Here is a 20728-nt window from a genome sequence, read left to right on the forward strand (position 1 = left end):
CTTTTTAAGTCTTTTATTTAATTAAATTTTTTTTATTTTTATGGTCAAGCTTAATGTGATAAAGGTCACAAGAACCTTTGTACTTCATGAATTATAAAACACATCATTCAGGGGGCTTACACCCCCCATTCACTGCTTTCATGTATATTTTTACTGCTATCATCAAAGCTTTGTGGATTTACTGACAAAAGAATCGTCTGCTTAAATTCTGTAAATCGTTCACAAGTCTTTCTCTCTTCTGTTTTTATAGTGACATATTTATTCACTGGAAGTGTTCTTACTAAGCACATTGGTTTGAATCTGAACTGTTGAGTATGTTTGTGTTTTCTTATATGAACAGGCTCAGACTGCACAAACCTGAGTCAAGATTGGTATTTCTTTGTTTTCGCATGTCAAATTCAAACAGTACTTTAAATCTGCAAAGTTGTATTTATACTAAAAGCTACCAGTAGTCATTGCATATGATGATTTATTAATTAATGTATTTAATAATAATAATAATAATAATAATAATGGAGTAAAAGGATTGAATTAAAGATAGACTGCCTTTCAGCTTTTTCAAGTGTAGGTCATAAAAAGAATTTTCCCTGACACCCAATTATTTTTGTTTAGTGGACCGAAAACTACTGAATTTGAATCACAGACTTCCAATTTTATTAAGGGTTTTTTTTTAAGCGCAATTAATGAATTTAGGCCCACATGGCCCTAAATTCTCCGCTATTTTTTCCTGCTTCACTATGACCCAATTCAAGATACTACATCATGCATCATGTGGTGGGCTTTCCCCGTTTGTGCAAGGCATTGTGAGATACAAATTTGAAACAGGAGAGGGAAACAGAGGACGTGAGTGTGCAAATGAAACGTGAAAGACCGACTACAGTAACGGAAAGTGAGAAGAAAAGACATTATGTTGTGAAGGAAAGGAAACGCAGGACCAAACTAATAAATATCGGCAGTCAGCGAGCACCTTGGTCTGATCAGCTGGTTGTTTAGCGACAGAATGATGTAACTGTCAGTGCATGGTCAAAGGTAAACCTCTGCATGCGCACACGGACTTCCTCTGTCTGTTTGACTGCACGAAGCAAGCGATTTCATGCACATTATTTGCTCGGGAATCCCCTCAAATTAAATAACTTCCCAGCCACAGAATGGCCTCATATTTTGTGAGATATTGCAGAACTAAACATATATCACAATGACCAAATTTCAGAGGGAGCTAAATTTCTCCGATTTTATGAAATTGAAAGGCCGTCTAGCTTTAAGTAAAATTAATAAAAAAGAGTGGAAAGTGGAAAAAGGTGTGACTGAAATGTAATAAAGTTAAAGTTTATTATTATTATTATTATTATTATTATTATTATTATTATTACATTATCATCCTTTTTGCATTATTTATTATTTCTGGTGGTGACCTAGAGAGTTACTATGGAAACACAGGTGTGTGTGTGTGTGTGTGTGTGTGTGTGTGTGTGTGTGTGTGTGTGTGTGTGTGCACATGCATGTGTGAACATTTGTAGCATTTAAATGAATAAAAGAATTCTGCCATGCAAATATTTGAAACCATTATTTAAAAGCATTTTGAGATTTTAACCTGAGATTTGTCTTTTTCTGTCCATGTTATAGGACAGTGCGGGTCTACAAGGGGAACCAGAGTTTTGGTTTTACCCTACGTGGCCATGCTCCCGTTTGGATTGACTCCGTTATTCCAGGTGCAAACACCTTATAAATAAATTAATTATAGAAAGATTTGTTTACATCTGCATTTATATGGATTTTTCTATTTTTCTATGTTCTATTCCTATCCACAGTTTAATTATTGCCAATGCTGGCTGTCCTAGAGGTCTTCCATACAAATTGCAAAATAATTTGAAGCACTTCTGGAGACTCAGAGTTATAGCATAGTCTCTTTTTCTGTGTGATTTGCTAGTAACTAGTGCTGTAGTTATAAATTAGGTGTAGTTGGCATGTTTCTCCACTTAAGTGAGTTTTGTCAGGTAATGAAAACATGTAAGATTCAAAAATGCAGAACATTTCCTCTAAATTATGCAGTGGTCATTGCTGAACTACTTTTCAGTGTTGGGGGGGGATTGAGTATGATATTAAATATTCAGATGGGTTGCAGTAACACTACATGAGATCTGCTCAGGGTCATTAAAGCAACTGAATTCTCACTGCACACTAACTGATCCTGATTATATCGACTGGAATGTGGGTCAAATTTGTTATTCACATTGGTACATTTAAATCAGAGACTTAAATGTGGTCAAATAGGCTTCATAGTCTGGAGTGATATTAAACATATTATAGGTTGATGTGGAAGCTGTAACCTAACTAACTCGCTAGCTAGCTAATGACAGTGATAAACAAAATGCTGGTTGTTGGATATCTTTTGACCGGTTTGGCAACTGTTAAAGAAAGTGCGTAGAATATAACCCCATAAAGGGGTGGCACGGTGGTGTAGTGGTTAGCACTGTTGCCTCACAGCAAGAAGGTTCTGGGTTTGAGCCCAGTGGCTAACGGGGGCCTTTCTGTGTGGAGTTTGCATGGTTCTCCCCGTGTCTGCGTGGGTTTCCTCCGGGTGCTCCGGTTTCCCCCACAGTCCAAAGACATGCAGGTTAGGCTAACTGGTGGCTCTAAATTGGCCGTAGGTGTGAATGTTATTGTGAATGATTGTTTGTCTCTGTGTGTCAGCCCTGTGATGATCTGGCGACTTGTCCAGGATGTACCCCGCTTCTCGCCCATAGTCAGCTGAGATAGGCTCCAGCTTGCCTGCGACCCTACTTAGGATAAGCGGTTACAGATAATGGATGGATGGATGGATGGATGGATGGATGGATGGATGGATGGAATAACCCCATAAATTGAGACACCGATACTGAAGTCATGCTTATGTCTAATATGCTGTGAGAAATGTGAGTTACTTTATTAACAGTTAACTAGCCTACTAGCTGTTTGGATAGGCAGAAGGAAATGGGTGCCTTTGCATTGATATCCATAGATACTGACATTTGTATAAGGTTAAAATTATTAGATATTCCTCAACCATTTTAGTGGCTTTAAAGTCATTCAAATGAATTAATTATTATTCTATTTGGATTTTTAGAAGTTTAACACTGAGACATTCAGGAGCACCAATGCTGTAATGAAGGTGTTATATGATTTTTACGGTTATACCCTTAATATTATTTAAAACTAGTTTTCACTGGATTGTTAAAAGAAAGCATGCAGTTTGATATTTGGCACTACTCAGATGACTGGCGGGCGGCACGGTGACATAGTGGTTAGCACTGTATTGACCATAGTTGTGAATGTGTGTGTGAATTGTTGAGAGCAGAAAACCTCTATAATAATCTAGTAGAAGGCAATGGGAAACCACTACTGTAATGTTCCCTAGAACCTCTGATGGATGTCAAAGCCAGACCTGCCATCAGGCAGAACACTAAAGAGGAAGATGATTGGCAAAACAATAGTAGACATTATTCAACTGGACTACTGAATGTGGGCGGCATGGTGGTGTAGTGGTTAGCGCTGTCGCCTCACAGCAAGAAGGTCCGGGTTCGAGCCCTGTGGCCAGCGAGGGCCTTTCTGTGCGGAGTTTGCATGTTCTCCCCGTGTCCCCGTGGGTTTCCTCCGGGTGCTCCAGTTTCCCCCACAGTCCAAAGACATGCAGGTTAGGTTAACTGGTGACTCTAAATTGACCGTAGGTGTGAATGTGAGTGTGAATGGTTGTCTGTGTCTATGTGTCAGCCCTGTGATGACCTGGCGACTTGTCCAGGGTGTACCCCGCCTTTCGCCCGTAGTCAGCTGGGATAGGCTCCAGCTTGCCTGCGACCCTGTAGAACAGGATAAAGCAGCTAGAGATAATGAGATGAGACTATTGAATGTTAAAGGGGAACATAGGGCAATATATAGAGTAAATATAACAATAAAACACACATTGACGAACCTTATTCAAGACTTACAAAAGTTTTTTGTTCTAAGGTTGGAAAGTTATAGTGTTTTGAAAGTAGCTCGAGCAAACTATTTTCGCAGTTTGAACAGCCCGCCATGATATTAATTTTATCCAATCAGAATGTACCTTAATTTTCTCTGCGTAACACTTATGACGTATGTATGTGCCCAGTTGTAAATAAACAATATCAGGGGCACAGATACGTTTTTTGAACTGGGGGGGACAAAGCTGCCAGCAAACCAACCCCAACCCCGACATGCCTGTCAAACTTGTTGTGGGTAACCATAGCAACCAAGCTCGAGCTCGCAACCTGTGCAGTCTGTGCAGCTCAACCAACCGAATATCAGTCTTTGTTTTGTTTTATGTGAGTTGTTGCAACTATGTATGTACTGCTGTGCACTTCAATAAACCGAATGGTAATTAGTCTTTTGATTTTTCCTTGAGGTTTGCCTTATGCAAAGAAAGACAGCATAGACGTTTTTTCCTCCCTGTAAGTGGGGGGGACCGAACGAGGTGAATTTAAATCTGGGTGGGACGAATCCCACCTGTCCCACCCTCTATCTGCGCCCATGAACAATATAACTCATTGAGGTTGGGAATAGTACGTGTGAATCGGAAAGTAGGATGAATTGTAAGTGATCGGCTACACAATGACTCGTGAGCAACTCCACGTTACATTTTCCGCACGAGCACCACGCCGTGTCACCTGCACGCAGACGCTCTGCCCCACGCTCGCCATGCCCATGGTCAGCATCAGTATCGGTCTCATCCTCGCTGTCATCCGAGCTTTCTTCTCTTATTTCGTCATCACCGGAGTCGAGAGTACCTCTCCTAGGTTCAAACTGGTACCCTTCTAAGCCATAGCCTGCTTGCAGTGTGTCTTGCGGGATCTCTTCGTACGATTCGACAGAGCTGTCGCTTTCACTTGATGCGCCCGACGCCATGATTACACACTTCTCTCCTCTATTTCAGAGAGTTCCACTAGTGCAGTGGGTAGGGCTGATGTCACAGTCTTTTAAAAATGGGGACTCTTGTGCGGTTTAGCGTACCAACTATTAATAAAGTATTATATTTACAATTACCAAGATATTTCGTTGTTTTCTAGTACATAAATTTGATAGAATACTTATGAATACGTTACTTTGTCACATCAGCAACCGTATATGTTATATTTTGGACCTCTTTAAAGTTACAATCTGGTTTTTGTTAGCAAATGCACCAGCAGCCACAACAGTCAGTGCTGTATTAAGCCAATGCGGTGCCCCTGGGCACTATACCTCAAGTGCCCCACCCCACCCCACCCTGCACGCACGCGTTCAGCAACCTCCTGCACACACTCATAAACCTTGCCCTTTGCTGTCAAAAATAGTAGCATATACATAAACAATAGTACACATAAACAAGGTCATTCTTCCTCATTGAAAATGTATTAAGTAGGCTACATCAGCCCATCAAATTCACTGAAAACAACCAACGATATGCATGTAGGCATATTGAAATGTCTTATTCAAAAATGAGCAGCATATATTTGTATGTCTCAATAAAAACCTTCAAAGCATCCATACGCTATTCTATCCATGTTAAAATGTCTCAATTCAAAATGTGTATCAATTCAAACAGCATCAGCAATTTAAACAGCATCCATCTAGTATATACAATACAGCATATTCAAATGTGTCAATTCAAAATGTGTATCAATTAAAATAGCATCGATCTAGGCAACATATTCAAATGTCTCAATTCGAAATATAAATTCAAATAACATCCAGTACGGGTCTCCCTCGCTCCCATCTTCCTCAAGGGGATCCTCATCGTCGCCGACCCCTCGGCTAACACTGGCTGTGGTTGTAGCATCTCCCCGGCTAGTGCTAGCAGGGCCATCTCCTTCACTAGCATCGCTGATTTCACTAGCTTCAGCTTCAGTGCTGGTAGTGACAGCAGTTGTCGATGTTTTTATAAAAAAACGATCTAACACTGGAACATTTTTAATTGCAGCTACACGCCTGGAGTCTTTCTCTTTTTTTCATTTTCTCTTCGCACAACCACTCAATTGATGTCTGTCCATTTTTCATTTCTACCGCGGTTTTTAAAAAATTGATACATTTCACCGTAGGTGGACTGGCTCAGCTGACAGGTTGAGGAAAGGGGGGTTAATGGTCACATAGGCCACTCTTGCTCAGAATTATGATTATTGCTGTTGTTCTTATGAAATTAGTGTTCGTAATTAATTATATATGACTATTTAACAATGTCAAGTGTATAACCATTTTAAGTGTACAAACATTCACGAAAAATATTTTTAAAGTTTCTGTCATGTGGTGCCCCCCCACTGGCTGTGAGTGGTTAGTGCCCCTGGGCACTGTGCCGCAGGCCCATATAGTTAATCCGGCCTTGACAACAGTGATGTGAGAAGCATGGTGGAATCATACTCTAAAATGATAACTGTATGTGTATAATACAGCATGTGCCCATTTATGTGTGAGAAAGTGAGCACAGCTTGACATTTCAGTGAAACAGACGTTATCTTTGTGCATGTGTGTCTGTTGTATCTGAACTCAGACCAAATAACTGAAGAAGTCACTCCCTGTAGTGTTGAGTCAGCGGAGCACAGGTGGTCGAATTGTGTGTTCATCAAATGTTCGTCATTGTTTTTCGACTTCACTTTCCGCTTTGACTTCATGAAGTTTCCACACTTTTTCCTACTTACTTCTAGCATATTTCATCATACAAAGTAAAGCTCATGTTGGCCCCAGGTTTTTAGTACAATAAATTGGAGTCTATGGGAAGAGCTGGATGTTTATTCAACTTCATCTTAGTTTTTATCAAGCCTTGATGCCCATGCTCAGTGTGAGACTAAATCTATACCCAGATATCTGTAAAGGTGTTTTGTGACAATGCCTGTAGTTAAAATTGCTATGCACATTAAAGTGAATTGAACTGAATTGAATTTATATCTGTATATGATTATATATGTATGTTTTCCAGGTAGCCCAGCTGAGAAAGCAGGCCTCAAACCTGGAGATCGCATCCTGTTTCTCAATGGCCTTGACATGAGGTATTTCGTTGGAACAATGTTGGCCTTATTATTACAAGGCAACATTTTTTTTCATCAACCATGCATGTGAATGTTTTTATTAATTGTCATATCAATGTTATGAATCTGAAGAGGATTTTTAGGAAATACACCCGTGTCTGTTTAATCTTAAAACATTTGACTGGCTACTGCTAAGCACAGAGAGATTTACTGGAGTATGAAGGAGATATAAAGCTTGGGAGGAAAAAAATCCAGCAAACATATCTGTTGTCTTAGGAACTGTGCTCATGAGAAGGTGGTGGCAATGCTGCAAGGCAGTGGAGCCATGCCTTCACTAGTGGTAGAAGATGGCCCTCCATCCTTCATGCTGGCCGAGCCTGAGGCTCTGGAGGCATCTCCACGCTCACGTTCTCCTGTGCTTAGCTCCCTACAGTGGGTGGCTGAAATTCTGCCACCCAGTATCCGTGTGCAGGGGCGCACTTTTAGTCAGCAGCTGGAACACCTGCTCACCCTACAGGAGAGATATACAATCTGCAAGTCCCTCGAGGCTTTCTTCCAGCACAGGTACGTGGAGTTCTTCTCAGTTCTCCATGCAGTAACCTGCACGCAATTGTAATAGGACACACCATATGTTCCCGATGAGGTCCATAAGTTAGAAAGTCTGGTTTGGGTTTCTAGATTTTTCAGGGAAGCTGGACTCCATTATGTGCATTTAGATGATTATATGAAGTTAGTTCACAGACTATGAGTTGTCTAACATTAAAAAAGGGGGTCATTATTGCCTCTAAATATAATTTTGTATGATTTGAAAATGTGAGCTTTTTCTGCTTCTGCGGTATAGGAATGTGGATACTCTGATCGTGGATGTCTTTCCGATCCTGGATACTCCAGCTAAGCAGGTCATCTGGCAATTTATTTACCAGCTGCTGACCTACGAGGAGCAAGAACATTGTCAGAGCAAGATCTCACGCTTCCTTGGTTATAAAGTCACATGTGAGTTGCGTGTAGGTGCATGGGAGTGTTCGTTATCATATACACTACGTACTGCTTTTTGTTTAGAAAAACTTACAAATGATTCCAAGAATTTTTCTGTAATTTTTACAGAAAATGTGCTCAGTTAATACCAGATGTATAATTTCATGTAAATGTTAGTTAATTACTGTTTGTAATATTATTAAACATATCATCTAACTGTTGGCCCTGGAAAATCTTTTGTTTTATCTGTGGTGGGCCATTCTTTGTAATGTTTTGTGTGTTTGTGTGTTATAAATAAGTGCCTGTGGCAGAGCCAGAGCCACCAGCTCCAGAACCCCACCGACGTAGTAGCTCTATGAAGGTAACAGGCACCACTTACCGGAGCAGTGTGAGAGGCCGTAGTTCAGATGATTTGGTCATTGGCACTCACCTGGGAATGGGTAAAACACTGTCATATTATGCACTCATTCTACAAAAGTGCAGTGTAAATGTTATCTTTTTGTTCTTTTTCCTCCCTGTTCCTCAGTTTTTATATTTAATTTATTTTCACCATGTTGTTCGTATGATAAAGGATTACTTAGACCTTGGTGTTTGAATTTTAGTGAACTTAACTTTTTGGTTACATATGTTTAAACCAGAATTTCAAGCTACATATATTTAAACAACAAATAATTTTTCCAGTGCACTAACATTGTCTTGGACTTCATTAGAGCATTATATTATACACAGTTGGTTTTAAGTTCAGCCAATTTTTAATATAATTGTGAACCCAGACATTTAAACCATCTATGTCATGAGAATTCTTTGTCTTTATCAGGGATCCGCACTGAGCCTGTTGAGGTGGCTGCTATGAGACTGGCTCCTGGAGAAAGGCAATCTGGAGATGGGACCTCTCTACCAGAGACACCCAATAATCTCACTAATGTGAGCAAAGAAATAGAAGACTATAGTTGTTTCAACTTTAATCATGGAGTCCAATAATCCAATGCATTATTACCCACATCCTGAAATCAAAATAAAAACGAACATGGGTGTCCAATAGAATATATATTAGACATTAACCTCTTTGAATGTCTTGTGTTCTGTAGCTTACTAATATTTTGTGTTGATTATAGTATAGTTACATTATCTGAAACTCCTTCTCTTTTGATAGCTATCTGCTGTATATGCAGAGCTGGAGAATGTGCATGTAGGTAAGAGGTCGAAGTCCCTGAAGAGCCGCCCTCCTCCTGCCCCTGAAACACTGGTTGACGTCTACCCTCACTCATCTAGCCAGTCTGTCAGAGCTAAATCTTCCTCTCCTTCTGTACGGGCTAGTTCAGGTACAAGAAAAACAGTTAAAGAAACCTACTGGCCTTCTAAACAACTTCAATTATTATTAGTTGAAGTAATAGATTAATGCTTCAAAAATTATTCTTTTCCCCCCATCACTTCACAGGCAGTCGTAAATTAACATCAGTCCAGCCTCCTCCTCCTCCTCCTCCCCCTCCCCCACCTCCCCAACCTATATGGACAGAGCCTTTGCCCAGTCCCCAGGGCCCATGCTATCCCCAAGAGCTTCCATCCCAGGGGAGTGCAGAGTCCAACCCCTACATTAGCCTGGACAGCCCACCATTATCACCGCCATCACCCCCTGACTATCTGCCAAGCCCACCAGACTACCAGCCCAGTCCTCCCATCCGGAAGAAGCGCTACACGTTTTCCCGTCCCCCCCGCAGTGCTGACACAGACCTGTTCATGGAAGCCCTTACAGAGCAGTTGGGTCAGCAGCTATCTGTTGATGACTTTTTGTCTCCAGAGAATGATTATGAGGAGGTATGTGTCTGATTATCTGAGGGAAGTATAGCATTCAGTTTGTTATTGTTTACATAATGGTTAAATTTACACCAACAGAGTTAAAATAGATTCAGTTTAACTATGTAAGAGTTCATTAAACACTGGTAATTTTACTGTGCAAAGTACAAACTGGTTAATGGCAAAAACTCAAAGCTGTATGCCAACGTATTTGATTGTAACCCCAGGATGTGGTCCAGATGACCCTCCAAGATGAGGAGGATGAGGAAGTAGAGGATGAAGATGAGGAGGAAGATGAAGGCCCTTATATCCCTCCTGAGCTCAGCAGTGCCAGTGAGATTCATAGTAGCAGTGAGGATGCAAGTTCCCTCACCTATTCATCCAGCTCTGAGCACATTCCACCTCCACCACTCACCCCACCTCCCCCACCTCCTGTTCAGTTTAATGATCCACCACTTCCTACCAACTTCACCCCTGATCAAGTACCTCGACAATTAACTTTCCGCCGTCACCCAGGACCTCCACCTCCACCTCCTCCAAGGGCCTATCCACCTCCAAAGCGACAGTCTATTAACAAGGTCCTTCCTACTCGGGAGGAGTTGATGGCCCACCAGGTTCTCCAAGAAGCCCAGTCTCTACCAGTCCAGCCGACAACTGGACACTCCCAGCACCCTCTACAGCAGATGCACCAGTCCCTGCCCCCACTGCCTTCCCCAGACCTATCTCCATCTGCCATCCATAGCCATATGATGTACCAAATGCATCACCAAACTCATCAACCTCAACAAGATCAACAGGTTTATCAAATTCATCAGAGTCATCAGCCTCAGCACAGTCATCAACTTCATCAGACTCAACAGAGCCGTCAAATGCATCAAAGCCACCAGACTCATAATACCCATCAGACTCAACTCTCTAGCTCCATGGACAGGCTTGACAGAATTGAGAGAATGGAATTGTCTGATAGACATATTTATGAAGTTTACCAGCCTCAACCACTACATCCAGGCCATCAGGTTCCCCTTAGTCATCACCAAAGCCATCAAGCTCACCTATCCAGCTCCATGGATAGGCTGGATAGATTGGAGAGGATTGAACACTTAGAACGGATGGAACATTTAGAACGAATGGAACGTTTAGAACGAATGGAACGAATGGAAAGGTCAGAGAGAGCTGAAAGGAGAGTTGAAATGCATCAGGCCCATGTGTCTCAACCAAACTCCCAGTCTATTCGCCAGACTCAACAAACTCCACAACCTCAGTCAGGTTATCCCAGTCAACATCAAATCCATCAAATCCATCAAGTCTACCCACAGACCCAACCTTCTCCACTTACCCACCAACCTCATCACATTCATCAGATCGAGCACATCCATCAGACCCAGCTTGTGCAATCTGCTCCTCAGTACCATATCATCCACCAGCCCCACCAACCTCACCAGACCCAAATCCTCTCCACCTTCCAGCCCCTGCCTCTACATCAGCCAATATCACAACAGCAAACACAACAGCAACAGCAGCAGCCACAGCAACACCAACCTCAATCTCATCCAGTCTCCTCTTCAACCCAAGCCAGACAGAGTCCTCATCCCATTCAGCACCAACGCCATCAGCATCACCATGAAGCTCAATCTCAATCACAGCCTCAATCTCAGCCCCAGCCTCAAACCCACCACGAAGAGGCATCTACCGTGGAACCACCTCCACCTCCGCCTTTGCCCCCTCCCTGCATGCCCCCTCCTCTGCCCCGGTCCTCCCCACATAAATCAGACTCCAGTCACATGAATGTGAAGAGGCTACGTTGGGAACAAGTTGAGAACTCTGAAGGAACTATCTGGGGACAGGTAAGTTGTTGAATCAGTTCTTATTTTGTCTGAAGCTTTAACCCCCAAGAAAAAGGAATGAACTTATACCCAGCCCATCGAAGTGACATTACCTATACTCTCCATTTTGCATTGAGTGACATAAGATGGGCAACTTTTTGGGAGATAATGAACATTTTGTTTTGAAACACCTGGATTTATGTAACATGCATAACAGTGGCAAAATACGACCAAGTGTAAAACCCCTAATGAAGTCTTCCATGACAAAATTAATTTCGTCCTGTTAAGACTAAAATTGGATTCCACTAAGGACTGAATGTTAGCAGAGATGTGTTTTCTTTACTGCAGTTGGGAGAGGACTCTGATTATGACAAGCTCAGTGACATGGTGAAATATTTGGACTTGGAATTGCATTTTGGCACACAGAAGAGTCCAAGTGAGTAAAGTGTGTGTGCGTGTTTATTAAATCTATGTCCTGTCTGAGTGAAGGACTTAAGCTGCCTTGACACTGAAACAAGGGTTTACTAAAGCAATTTCTATTTCTACTTTTGACCGGAGGTCACAACTTGAATTTACCAACCTCCAACCAGTAGAAGCCAAAGAAAATGCCCCCCAACATGAAATTCCTACTCGTTAACATGAAGTAGTCTTCTGAACTGTTGCTGCATTTGTGATGCCTTGGTAAATGGCAATTTTCAAGTTGGAATAATATCATTTCCTACCTCATTATTTTCGACATGCAAAGTCGAAAAAAATGGATACCTTCACAAAAGCAAGTCTTTTGTTTCTCTGTCAAAGCACGTAAAGCACTTTTACAGTTCGAGGCCTGAGTGGCTATGACCTTAACCCATAACTACGTCATTGCTTGTTTACTGCAATGCATTATGGACAATACCCGGGGTCAGCTCCACCGTATTGTTTACTTTCGTCTTTATTAAACACTGCATTGTTCTGTCTCTAACCGGTTTTAACCATGCCTAAAGTGAATTGCTGTGTGCCTTACTGTGTCTCCACAACAAAAAGAACACCTAATTTTAGCTTTCATCAGCTGCCAGTTGACGGCACGGTGGTGTAGTGGTTAGCGCTGTCGCCTCACAGCAAGAAGGTCCTGGGTTCGAGCCCCGGGGCCGGCGAGGGCCTTTCTGTGTGGAGTTTGCATGTTCTCCCCGTGTCCGCGTGGGTTTCCTCCGGGTGCTCCGGTTTCCCCCACAGTCCAAAGACATGCAGGTTAGGTTAACTGGTGACTCTAAATTGACCATAGGTGTGAATGTGAGTGTGAATGGTTGTCTGTGTCTATGTGTCGGCCCTGTGATGACCTGGCGACTTGTCCAGGGTGTACCCCGCCTTTCGCCCGTAGTCAGCTGGGATAGGCTCCAGCTTGCCTGCGACCCTGTAGAAGGATAAAGCGGCTAGAGATAATGAGATGAGATGAGCTGCCAGTTGAGAAGAAAGAAATGGATAAGTTTAATCGGCAACGAAAACCTTCAAATTGAATCAAAATAGACAAGTGTTTGTAGCTTACATTTCTCTGGTGGGAAAAAGATGTACTACTTAAACTGTGACCCAGCGATATTTCCATGGTCTGCAGAATGACCTTCGGTTAGAGAAGATGAGCTCCGCGCCAATTCCCGATATTCAGATAGATCTGTTTTCTCGATAAAGTTTACCTGGTGCAATATACATCCTCAGAAATGAGACATTCTGAGATTTGATGTTGTTGTACAGCGTGGTAGACTCGGTCTAGACTCTTACCTTCTCACCAAGCTTGATTTGGATTCCGATTTTCCTGCTGGAAACCCTCAACATGTTATCCACCTCTTTAAATCACCAATTTCATTGTCTTCCATGACAGAGCATGGCAGAATCGCTCCTTTCACATCGCTTTCATGTAAAATTAATCTGACAGCCGTCATATCGCTCAACTACCGACCCCGGCTATCCCTCATAATGCATTGCGATAAACAATGCTTCGGGGCATTTGATGTAGTTAATGCTTCGGGACTATTGGTACTGTTCTACTCTAGTGAACTTCAAACATTCTTGCAACATTGGGGACTGAAATTGCAGTACAGCAACAATGGCAGAACAATAGCAAGTAGTGTTAGCAACAAGTTGACCAGCAATTGAAATTGGAAGTTAAACGGGCGTCTTCACTGGCGTTTACTGGTTGTAGGTGGGGAATTACTAGTTGCAGCTTTGCCTTGAAATCAGCATATGAGTTTCCTATGACATCGAACAACATGCTTATGCATAGCATCAAAAGTAAACAAAGTAGCACTTTTTAGCCTTAAATGAGTTTTGCTGTATATATAAGTATTTGTTTTGGATTAATAAAAATAGATATATTCTCTTGCTAAATTTAAACCACTGATTGTTTGCAGTCAGTTCACTGTTTGCAGAGGAAAATATACATGACTTAAAACAGTTAGCTGGCAAACTTTTTACGAACAAAAGATAAATATGGAAGTGTCCATGTTTTTTTCCCCACTTCCTTTGACGAACACGCCGAGATTGAAAATGACATCATTCCAACCCGTGAATTACTAATTACAACGCAGCATAATGCCCTCAATGGAAGACACTGTGGCTCAAGAAAACATCTTTATGCTGCTTTGAAAACCTTTGGTTTATATGACCATGGATTAGTTGCATATTTGGTGGAGATATTTTTTTTTATCCTGATTTTATTTTCTTATTATTACAGTGGTGCTTGAAAGTTTATGAACCCTTTAGAATTTTCTATATTTCTGCATAAATATGACCTAAAACATCATCAGATTTTCACACAAGTCCTAAAAGTAGATAAAGAGAACCCAGTTAAACAAATGAGACAAAAGTATTATACCTGGCAATTTATTTATTGAGGAAAATGATCCAATATTACATATCTGTGAGTGGCAAAGGTATGTGAACCTTTGCTTTCAGTATCTGGTGTGACCCCCTTGTGCAGCAATAACTGCAACTAAATGTATCCGGTAACTGTTGATCAGTCCTGCACACCGGCTTGGAGGAATTTTAGCCCATTCCTCCGTACAGAACAGCTTCAACTCTGGGATGTTGGTGGGTTTCCTCACATGAACTGCTTCCTCACATGAACATAATGCTTCTCATTTAAACCAAATGTTCTATTTTGGTCTCATCTGTCCACAAAACATTTTTCCAGTAGCCTTCTGCCTTGTCCACGTGATCCTTAGCAAACTGCAGACGAGCAGCAATGTTCTTTTTGGAGAGCAGTGGCTTTCTCCTTGCAACCCTGCCATGCACACCATTGTTGTTCAATGTTCTCCTGTTGGTGGACTCATGAACATTAACATTAGCCAATGTGAGAGAGGCCTTCAGTTGCTTAGACGTTGCCCTGGGGTCCTTTGTGACCTCGCCGACTATTACACGCCTTGCTCTTGGAGTGATCTTTGTTGGTCAACCACTCCTGGGGAGGGTAACAATGGTCTTGAATTTCCTCCATTTGTACACAATCTGTCTGACTGTGGATTGGTGGAGTCCAAACTCTTTTGAGATGGTTTTGTAACCTTTTCCAGCCTGATGAGCATCAACAACGCTTTTTCTGAGTTCCTCACAAATCTCCTTTGTTCGTGCCATGATACACTTCCACAAACGTGTTGTGAAAATCAGACTTTGATAGATCCCTGTTCTTTAAATAAAATAGGGTGCCCACTCACACCCAATTGTCATCCCATTGATTGAAAACACCTGACTCTTAATTTCACCTTCAGATTAACTGCTAAACCTAGAGGTTCACATACTTTTGCCACTCACAGATATGTAATATTGGATCATTTTCCTCAATAAATACATTTATTTATTCAGGACAATGATCCAATATTACATATCTGTAATATTGTAATAACCAAGTATAATACTTTTGTCTCATTTGTTTAACTGGGTTCTCTTTATCTACTTTTAGGACTTGTGTGAAAATCTGATGATGTTTTAGGTCATATTTATGCAGAAATATAGAAAATTCTAAAGGGTTCACAAACTTTCAAGCACCACTGTATGTCTGAAATTGGACTGATTCTGATTTTTTTTGTCTTTTTCCTACATCATTTTAAGAGTAACCAATTGACATTTGGGTCTGTTCTCCATTCAGAAGTATCGTTGATGTTTTCAACATTTGGGCACACCACTCATCTAACTGTGTGTCAGTCTACCCATGCATTTATGCACTGAACCACAATTCACCCATCAGTCTATCTCCATCCACCTTCCTTTCACATGGAGAACACACTCTCATGCTTTGATGTTGTGTTAGTCTCTATTCCAGAACCTGCACCTCAGCCTGAGACATTCAAAAAGAAAGACGTGATTGAGATTCTTTCCCATAAGAAAGCCTACAATGCATGTGAGTCGAACAGGAAAGGCTAAAATTGTCTGCACTGTGTTAGATATCTTGTGTCAAACTATACTTGATGGTATCAATCATGTTTTTGTTGCCTTTGGTTTTTAAATCACAGTTTGACTGTGAAGCTCTGCTGCTCTCTATGCTGATGCAATTCTATGTAGGGCTTGTTCTAGGGTGAAGCTTGCTGTCTCAGAGATTGTTCGACTTTATTGTGCTATGCTGTGACAAACTCTCTGTTCCACCCTCCCTGTAGCAATTCTGATTGCCCATCTGAAGCTGTCTCCAGGTGAGCTGCGTCAGGTGCTAATGACAATGTTGACCAATCGCCTGGAGCCAGCGCACATCAAGCAATTGCTGCTGTATGCGCCAGATGATGATGAGGTCAAACGGTATGAGCAGTACACTGATGACCCCAGCAAGCTCAGTGAGCCAGATCAGTTTGTCTTACAGGTAATAATGCAAATTATTAAATCAAAAACCTTAGATTTCGATGCTTTGTGGGGAAGCTGTTATAGATGTTTCAGTTCTTTGGGTAGTGATAAAGGTATGCATATGTGTTGTGTGCACTTATCTCCAGATGCTGTCCGTGCCGGAGTATAAGACCCGTCTGAAGAGTCTGCATTTTAAAAGCACTCTGCAGGAGAAAACTGAGGAGATGAGAGTAGGATATGACTGCATCTACAAGGCCTCACTGGAGCTCAAAAACAGCAAAAAACTAGCAAAGATTCTGGAGGTAGAGCCTTTATTCCTTTATTCACCACTAGTGAAAACTGCAAAATATCAGTTCTCCAAACCACAATTTTCACATTTCTGCTGACAAATCTCCACATTGTAGTATAGAATTCATTATCATGGCAAACAGTTTTATACTGTGAAAGTGTTGCTGTTTTTTTTTTTCATCACTCTGAGTCTTCTCTTCATCCTTTTCCAGTTTGTCCTTGCCATGGGGAATTACTTAAACAATGGCCAGCCCAAGGGAAGTAAGACCACTGGCTTTAAGATCAATTTCCTCACTGAAGTAAGTGCCTTTCATAGCCTGATACAATTTTTTATGATTATAGTGATTTTAGGTAGCTTTGGTTGACACCTCACAAGCTTGTTTTTGGAATTACGATTTAGAGACACAGTCTGAGAACTGAAATTCACAGTGAAGTAGTTCAGCAATGCTGCTTGATGTTTCCTGTTACGTCTGTTTCCACACATCAATCACATGTGGATATAACCCTTTTTGTAGCTTGGTACCACCAAAACAGTTGATGGAAAATCCACTTTTCTGCATATCTTGGCCAAATCATTGTGCCAACATTTTCCCGAGGTACTGGACTTTGCCAAAGAACTCACAACTGTACCACTGGCAGCCAAAGGTGAGCAACAAATCTCAGGCATTATTAGTAATTATAGTCTGGTTTCGAAGACCTTTATTAAAGAAGTTTGGCTAACTCCTTAATTTAAGGTATGGTACCAAACCACGTGTTAACAAACTGTGGAACTATATTAGGAAACATATTTCAGGAATTTGGCAGTTCTGGAGACCCACTGCCTCAAAACATTCATGTTTTCCTTGTTTTTTTTCTTTTTTTAAGTTGTATTAATTTTTAAATAATGCAAACGTTTAGTTTTAATCTGTTACTTAAATATTACTATGCACACAATGCTTGTGAATTCTTGTTTATGGTTCAGAAGATATTGATTAATTTTCTATGACAGCAGCTCTGGCAATAGTGCCAATACCAAGGCAAATCACAGGTTAAAATTAATGCACTCATTCACATACACTATTTCTATAGTAGCAATTTATAAAGGGACAGATAAAAAAACATAATTATTGAAATGAAATTGAAGTTTTCTGTGAGGAGAAATTTATTTAGCATTTTTAGAAGGAGTATCCAGCGCCAGCACTTTGTAACAGTCAAAGGCAAAGGATTATACAGTTGTACTGAATACCAGCACAGCTGTGATTACTTGTGGCACGCACACCTATGGCCGAATCACAGCTGTGCTGATATTCTCTCTTGCTCATTGCTAAAATATTGTAAGGAATTTTGACCAGGGGCTTAAAGAGTGTCACTCTTTTTTCTCTTTTTTCTTATCTCAAATAACATTCTAGTGTACTGCTCAGGTTCTACAATTGAAGTTAATCATACTCAGAGGTGGACAGTAACGAAGTACATTTACTTGAGTACTGTACTTAAGTACACTTTTTGAGTATTTGTACTTTACTTGAGTATTTTTTTTTGGAAACTTATGACTTTAACTTCACTACATTTGAAAGGCAAATATCGTACTTCTTACTCCACTACATTTCTATCAAGGTCCTCGTTACTGGTTACTATGAAGCAGCTTTGAAAGTGGACGTTTTTTCTTTTCTTTTCTAAAACATGATGTTTTTTTCGCAGGTGACACTGAGAGCCTATCAGTAATCACTAGGGTCACGTCATGTCCATAGACTGCATAAAATCAAGTTCAACGATTTCTCAGCATCATTATTTAACACAATCAGTTGATGGCAGAATAAAAGGAGGCGGTTCTTCTGGGGAATGAACGCACTCATGGCCCATGAACCCATGTTTCAGTTTTCTGAAAGGAATAAAGATTTGTTTCATTTTAAATGTTTGCTTTGTTTACCAAAAACAAACCACATCATGGCTTACAAAAACTCGCCGTCCAACCTGCAGAAGCATATTGAGGGATATAAACGTTTTATTCCAAGAGAAAGCTTGCAGTGAAGTTGTCTGTGCTTTTAGAGCTAGCGATAATGTTGCAATAGCTATGCAGTCTGGTTAGTCAAATGACTTTCTATGGATTTGCCCACCAAGTTGCCTTAGCCTTGTCCACGGCTAATGTTTACACGTAGCTAGTTAACTTGGACACTGTTAGTTAGCATGTAAAAATGGAGTTACGCTAACATGAATAACGTTAACTTCTCTGAAGTCCTTTCAGAAATGTTTTAGCATAATCTTGCCAAATAAATAGAATGTAGAAACCTTTCTTTTCTAATAACGTTAGCTACCCAATATGATTTTGAGTTTGAAAAGAGTTTGCTAGCATGTCATGTGGAGCTTCACTGACTAGCTAGCGTAACGTTAAACCACCATGATGGCACAGCATGTGTTCATTTTGTGAATTCACATTTAACGATGCGTTGACAGAAAATGTACTTTTAATACTTAAGTATTTTTAAAAGCAAGTACTTCAGTACTTTAACTTAAGTAAAAATTTGACTGGACAACTTTCACTTGTATCAGAGTAATATTTGACCAGTGGGATCTGTACTTTGACTTAAGTAATGAAGTTGGGTACTTTGTCTACCTCTGATCATACTATATCATTCCTATATAACCATAATTGCTTGGATAAAACTTCCCTCTTTATACTGATGTTGCTGGAAAGTAAAATGTAGAAAATGTCCACTATATGCTGCAAGAATGATGCCTCCGAAGACTTGTTTTCTTCTTCTTTTCTGACTGTAGTGAACCAGAGGAACATCACCTCAGATATGAACGATCTACACACCACCATCCAAGACATCCGCTCAGCCTGCCAAAAGATGCCAGCCATTGCTGATGATCGCTTTGCTGTTGTTATGAGTGTATCCTTCCAATCCCTGTAATATAAATACTTAAGAGAATCCAAATTGCTGTCATATATAGTATACAGTAGCTGCCATGCTGTGTGGGTGTATGGGGAAATTGGAACCTCACTTTCTTCTGTACTTCAGAACCTGACTGTTTACAGTATGTTTCTGTACGAGATACTTGCAGGAGAAAGAACAACAATGCACTTTGATTTTAATCCAATTTAGCAACAAATAATTATCAGTTATGAGTAGGTGACTACATTTCTGGCTTTTTTTCTGTTTTGAGAGAGATATTAACTGTTTAATAATGAATGGAATGATTCTAGTTCAAGAGTTTCTAGAATCCCCTGGTGACACCCACACACTCCTCTCAGTCAAGATGAGCAAATTACATTACATTACAGGCATTTAGTAGACACTCTTATCCAGAGCGATTTACAACATACCCAGCAGTGGCATGCACAGATAGACACGAGGTGGTGCTCAAGCACCTGCCCCTCTGCCCTCTGTCCAAAAAAGTGCCCTTTTGATTTTTTTTTTTTTTACAGTTTACTGAGGCCAATGTCGACATGATCTTTTAGAAAAGCCGCGGCATTAAAAGCGTGTGTGAAAATAATGTCCCGATGTGTGCCCCCTCCGCACACACACCGGACCTCTGTCTCTCTTGCTCTGTCATGTGAACAAGCGTGCAGTGCATTCAATGTGAGGTTGCAGCAGCATAGCGTCCTGGAAGCCACGGCCTTGTCGTAGCGCAGACAACACATCGGGCAGTCAGTCAGCTCTTCCCCTGCCCCACCAGCCAGGTAACACATGAATCGAGTGAAAATGTATTGTTTGCCCTCTAAGCCCAAGCTGTAATTATTTTGTCGTGAAGTAGCCCGTCGCATACAGAAACAACTGCACATAAGTATTATATTTTTTGCTAGACCATTTTCAGATTTAGGAAAACAAAAATTTATTTTTCTATTTTGTTCAACTAGAGATTCCTGGCAAAGTCAAAAAGCCTTGATGTAATAAATTAACATTAAGTGGTTGTTTTACACCTTTAAAAACTAAAACGGGTCAGTGGCGACCCGAACACAAGAGGAGGGTTAAATCTCAGACTTTTATAATAAGGTGTTCCACATGCGCAAAAAAGTGCCCTTTTTTCCCCCCAGAGCACTTGCCCCCCAAAATGTCTGTGCACGCCACTGATACCCAGAGCAGCCTGGGG

General features: G+C 40.9%; 1 protein-coding gene across 1 annotated transcript in view; it reads left to right on the forward strand.

Annotated features, from left to right (window-relative positions):
• Positions 1–20728, forward strand: part of grid2ipa (glutamate receptor, ionotropic, delta 2 (Grid2) interacting protein, a) — an 85572-nt gene that overhangs the window by 58960 nt on the left and 5884 nt on the right. The window contains exons 7-22 of the mRNA XM_060902597.1: positions 1624–1709; positions 6938–7007; positions 7263–7550; positions 7828–7979; positions 8261–8401; positions 8779–8885; positions 9115–9283; positions 9400–9776; positions 9983–11599; positions 11927–12014; positions 15849–15938; positions 16192–16388; positions 16516–16671; positions 16870–16956; positions 17173–17302; positions 19409–19527. Coding sequence (XP_060758580.1) covers positions 1624–1709; positions 6938–7007; positions 7263–7550; positions 7828–7979; positions 8261–8401; positions 8779–8885; positions 9115–9283; positions 9400–9776; positions 9983–11599; positions 11927–12014; positions 15849–15938; positions 16192–16388; positions 16516–16671; positions 16870–16956; positions 17173–17302; positions 19409–19527 — 3874 coding nt within the window. The remainder of the gene's footprint in view (positions 1–1623; positions 1710–6937; positions 7008–7262; positions 7551–7827; positions 7980–8260; positions 8402–8778; positions 8886–9114; positions 9284–9399; positions 9777–9982; positions 11600–11926; positions 12015–15848; positions 15939–16191; positions 16389–16515; positions 16672–16869; positions 16957–17172; positions 17303–19408; positions 19528–20728) is intronic.

Source organism: Neoarius graeffei, chromosome 20 (genome assembly GCF_027579695.1).
Source record: "Neoarius graeffei isolate fNeoGra1 chromosome 20, fNeoGra1.pri, whole genome shotgun sequence".
Classification (NCBI taxonomy): Eukaryota; Metazoa; Chordata; class Actinopteri; order Siluriformes; family Ariidae; genus Neoarius; species Neoarius graeffei.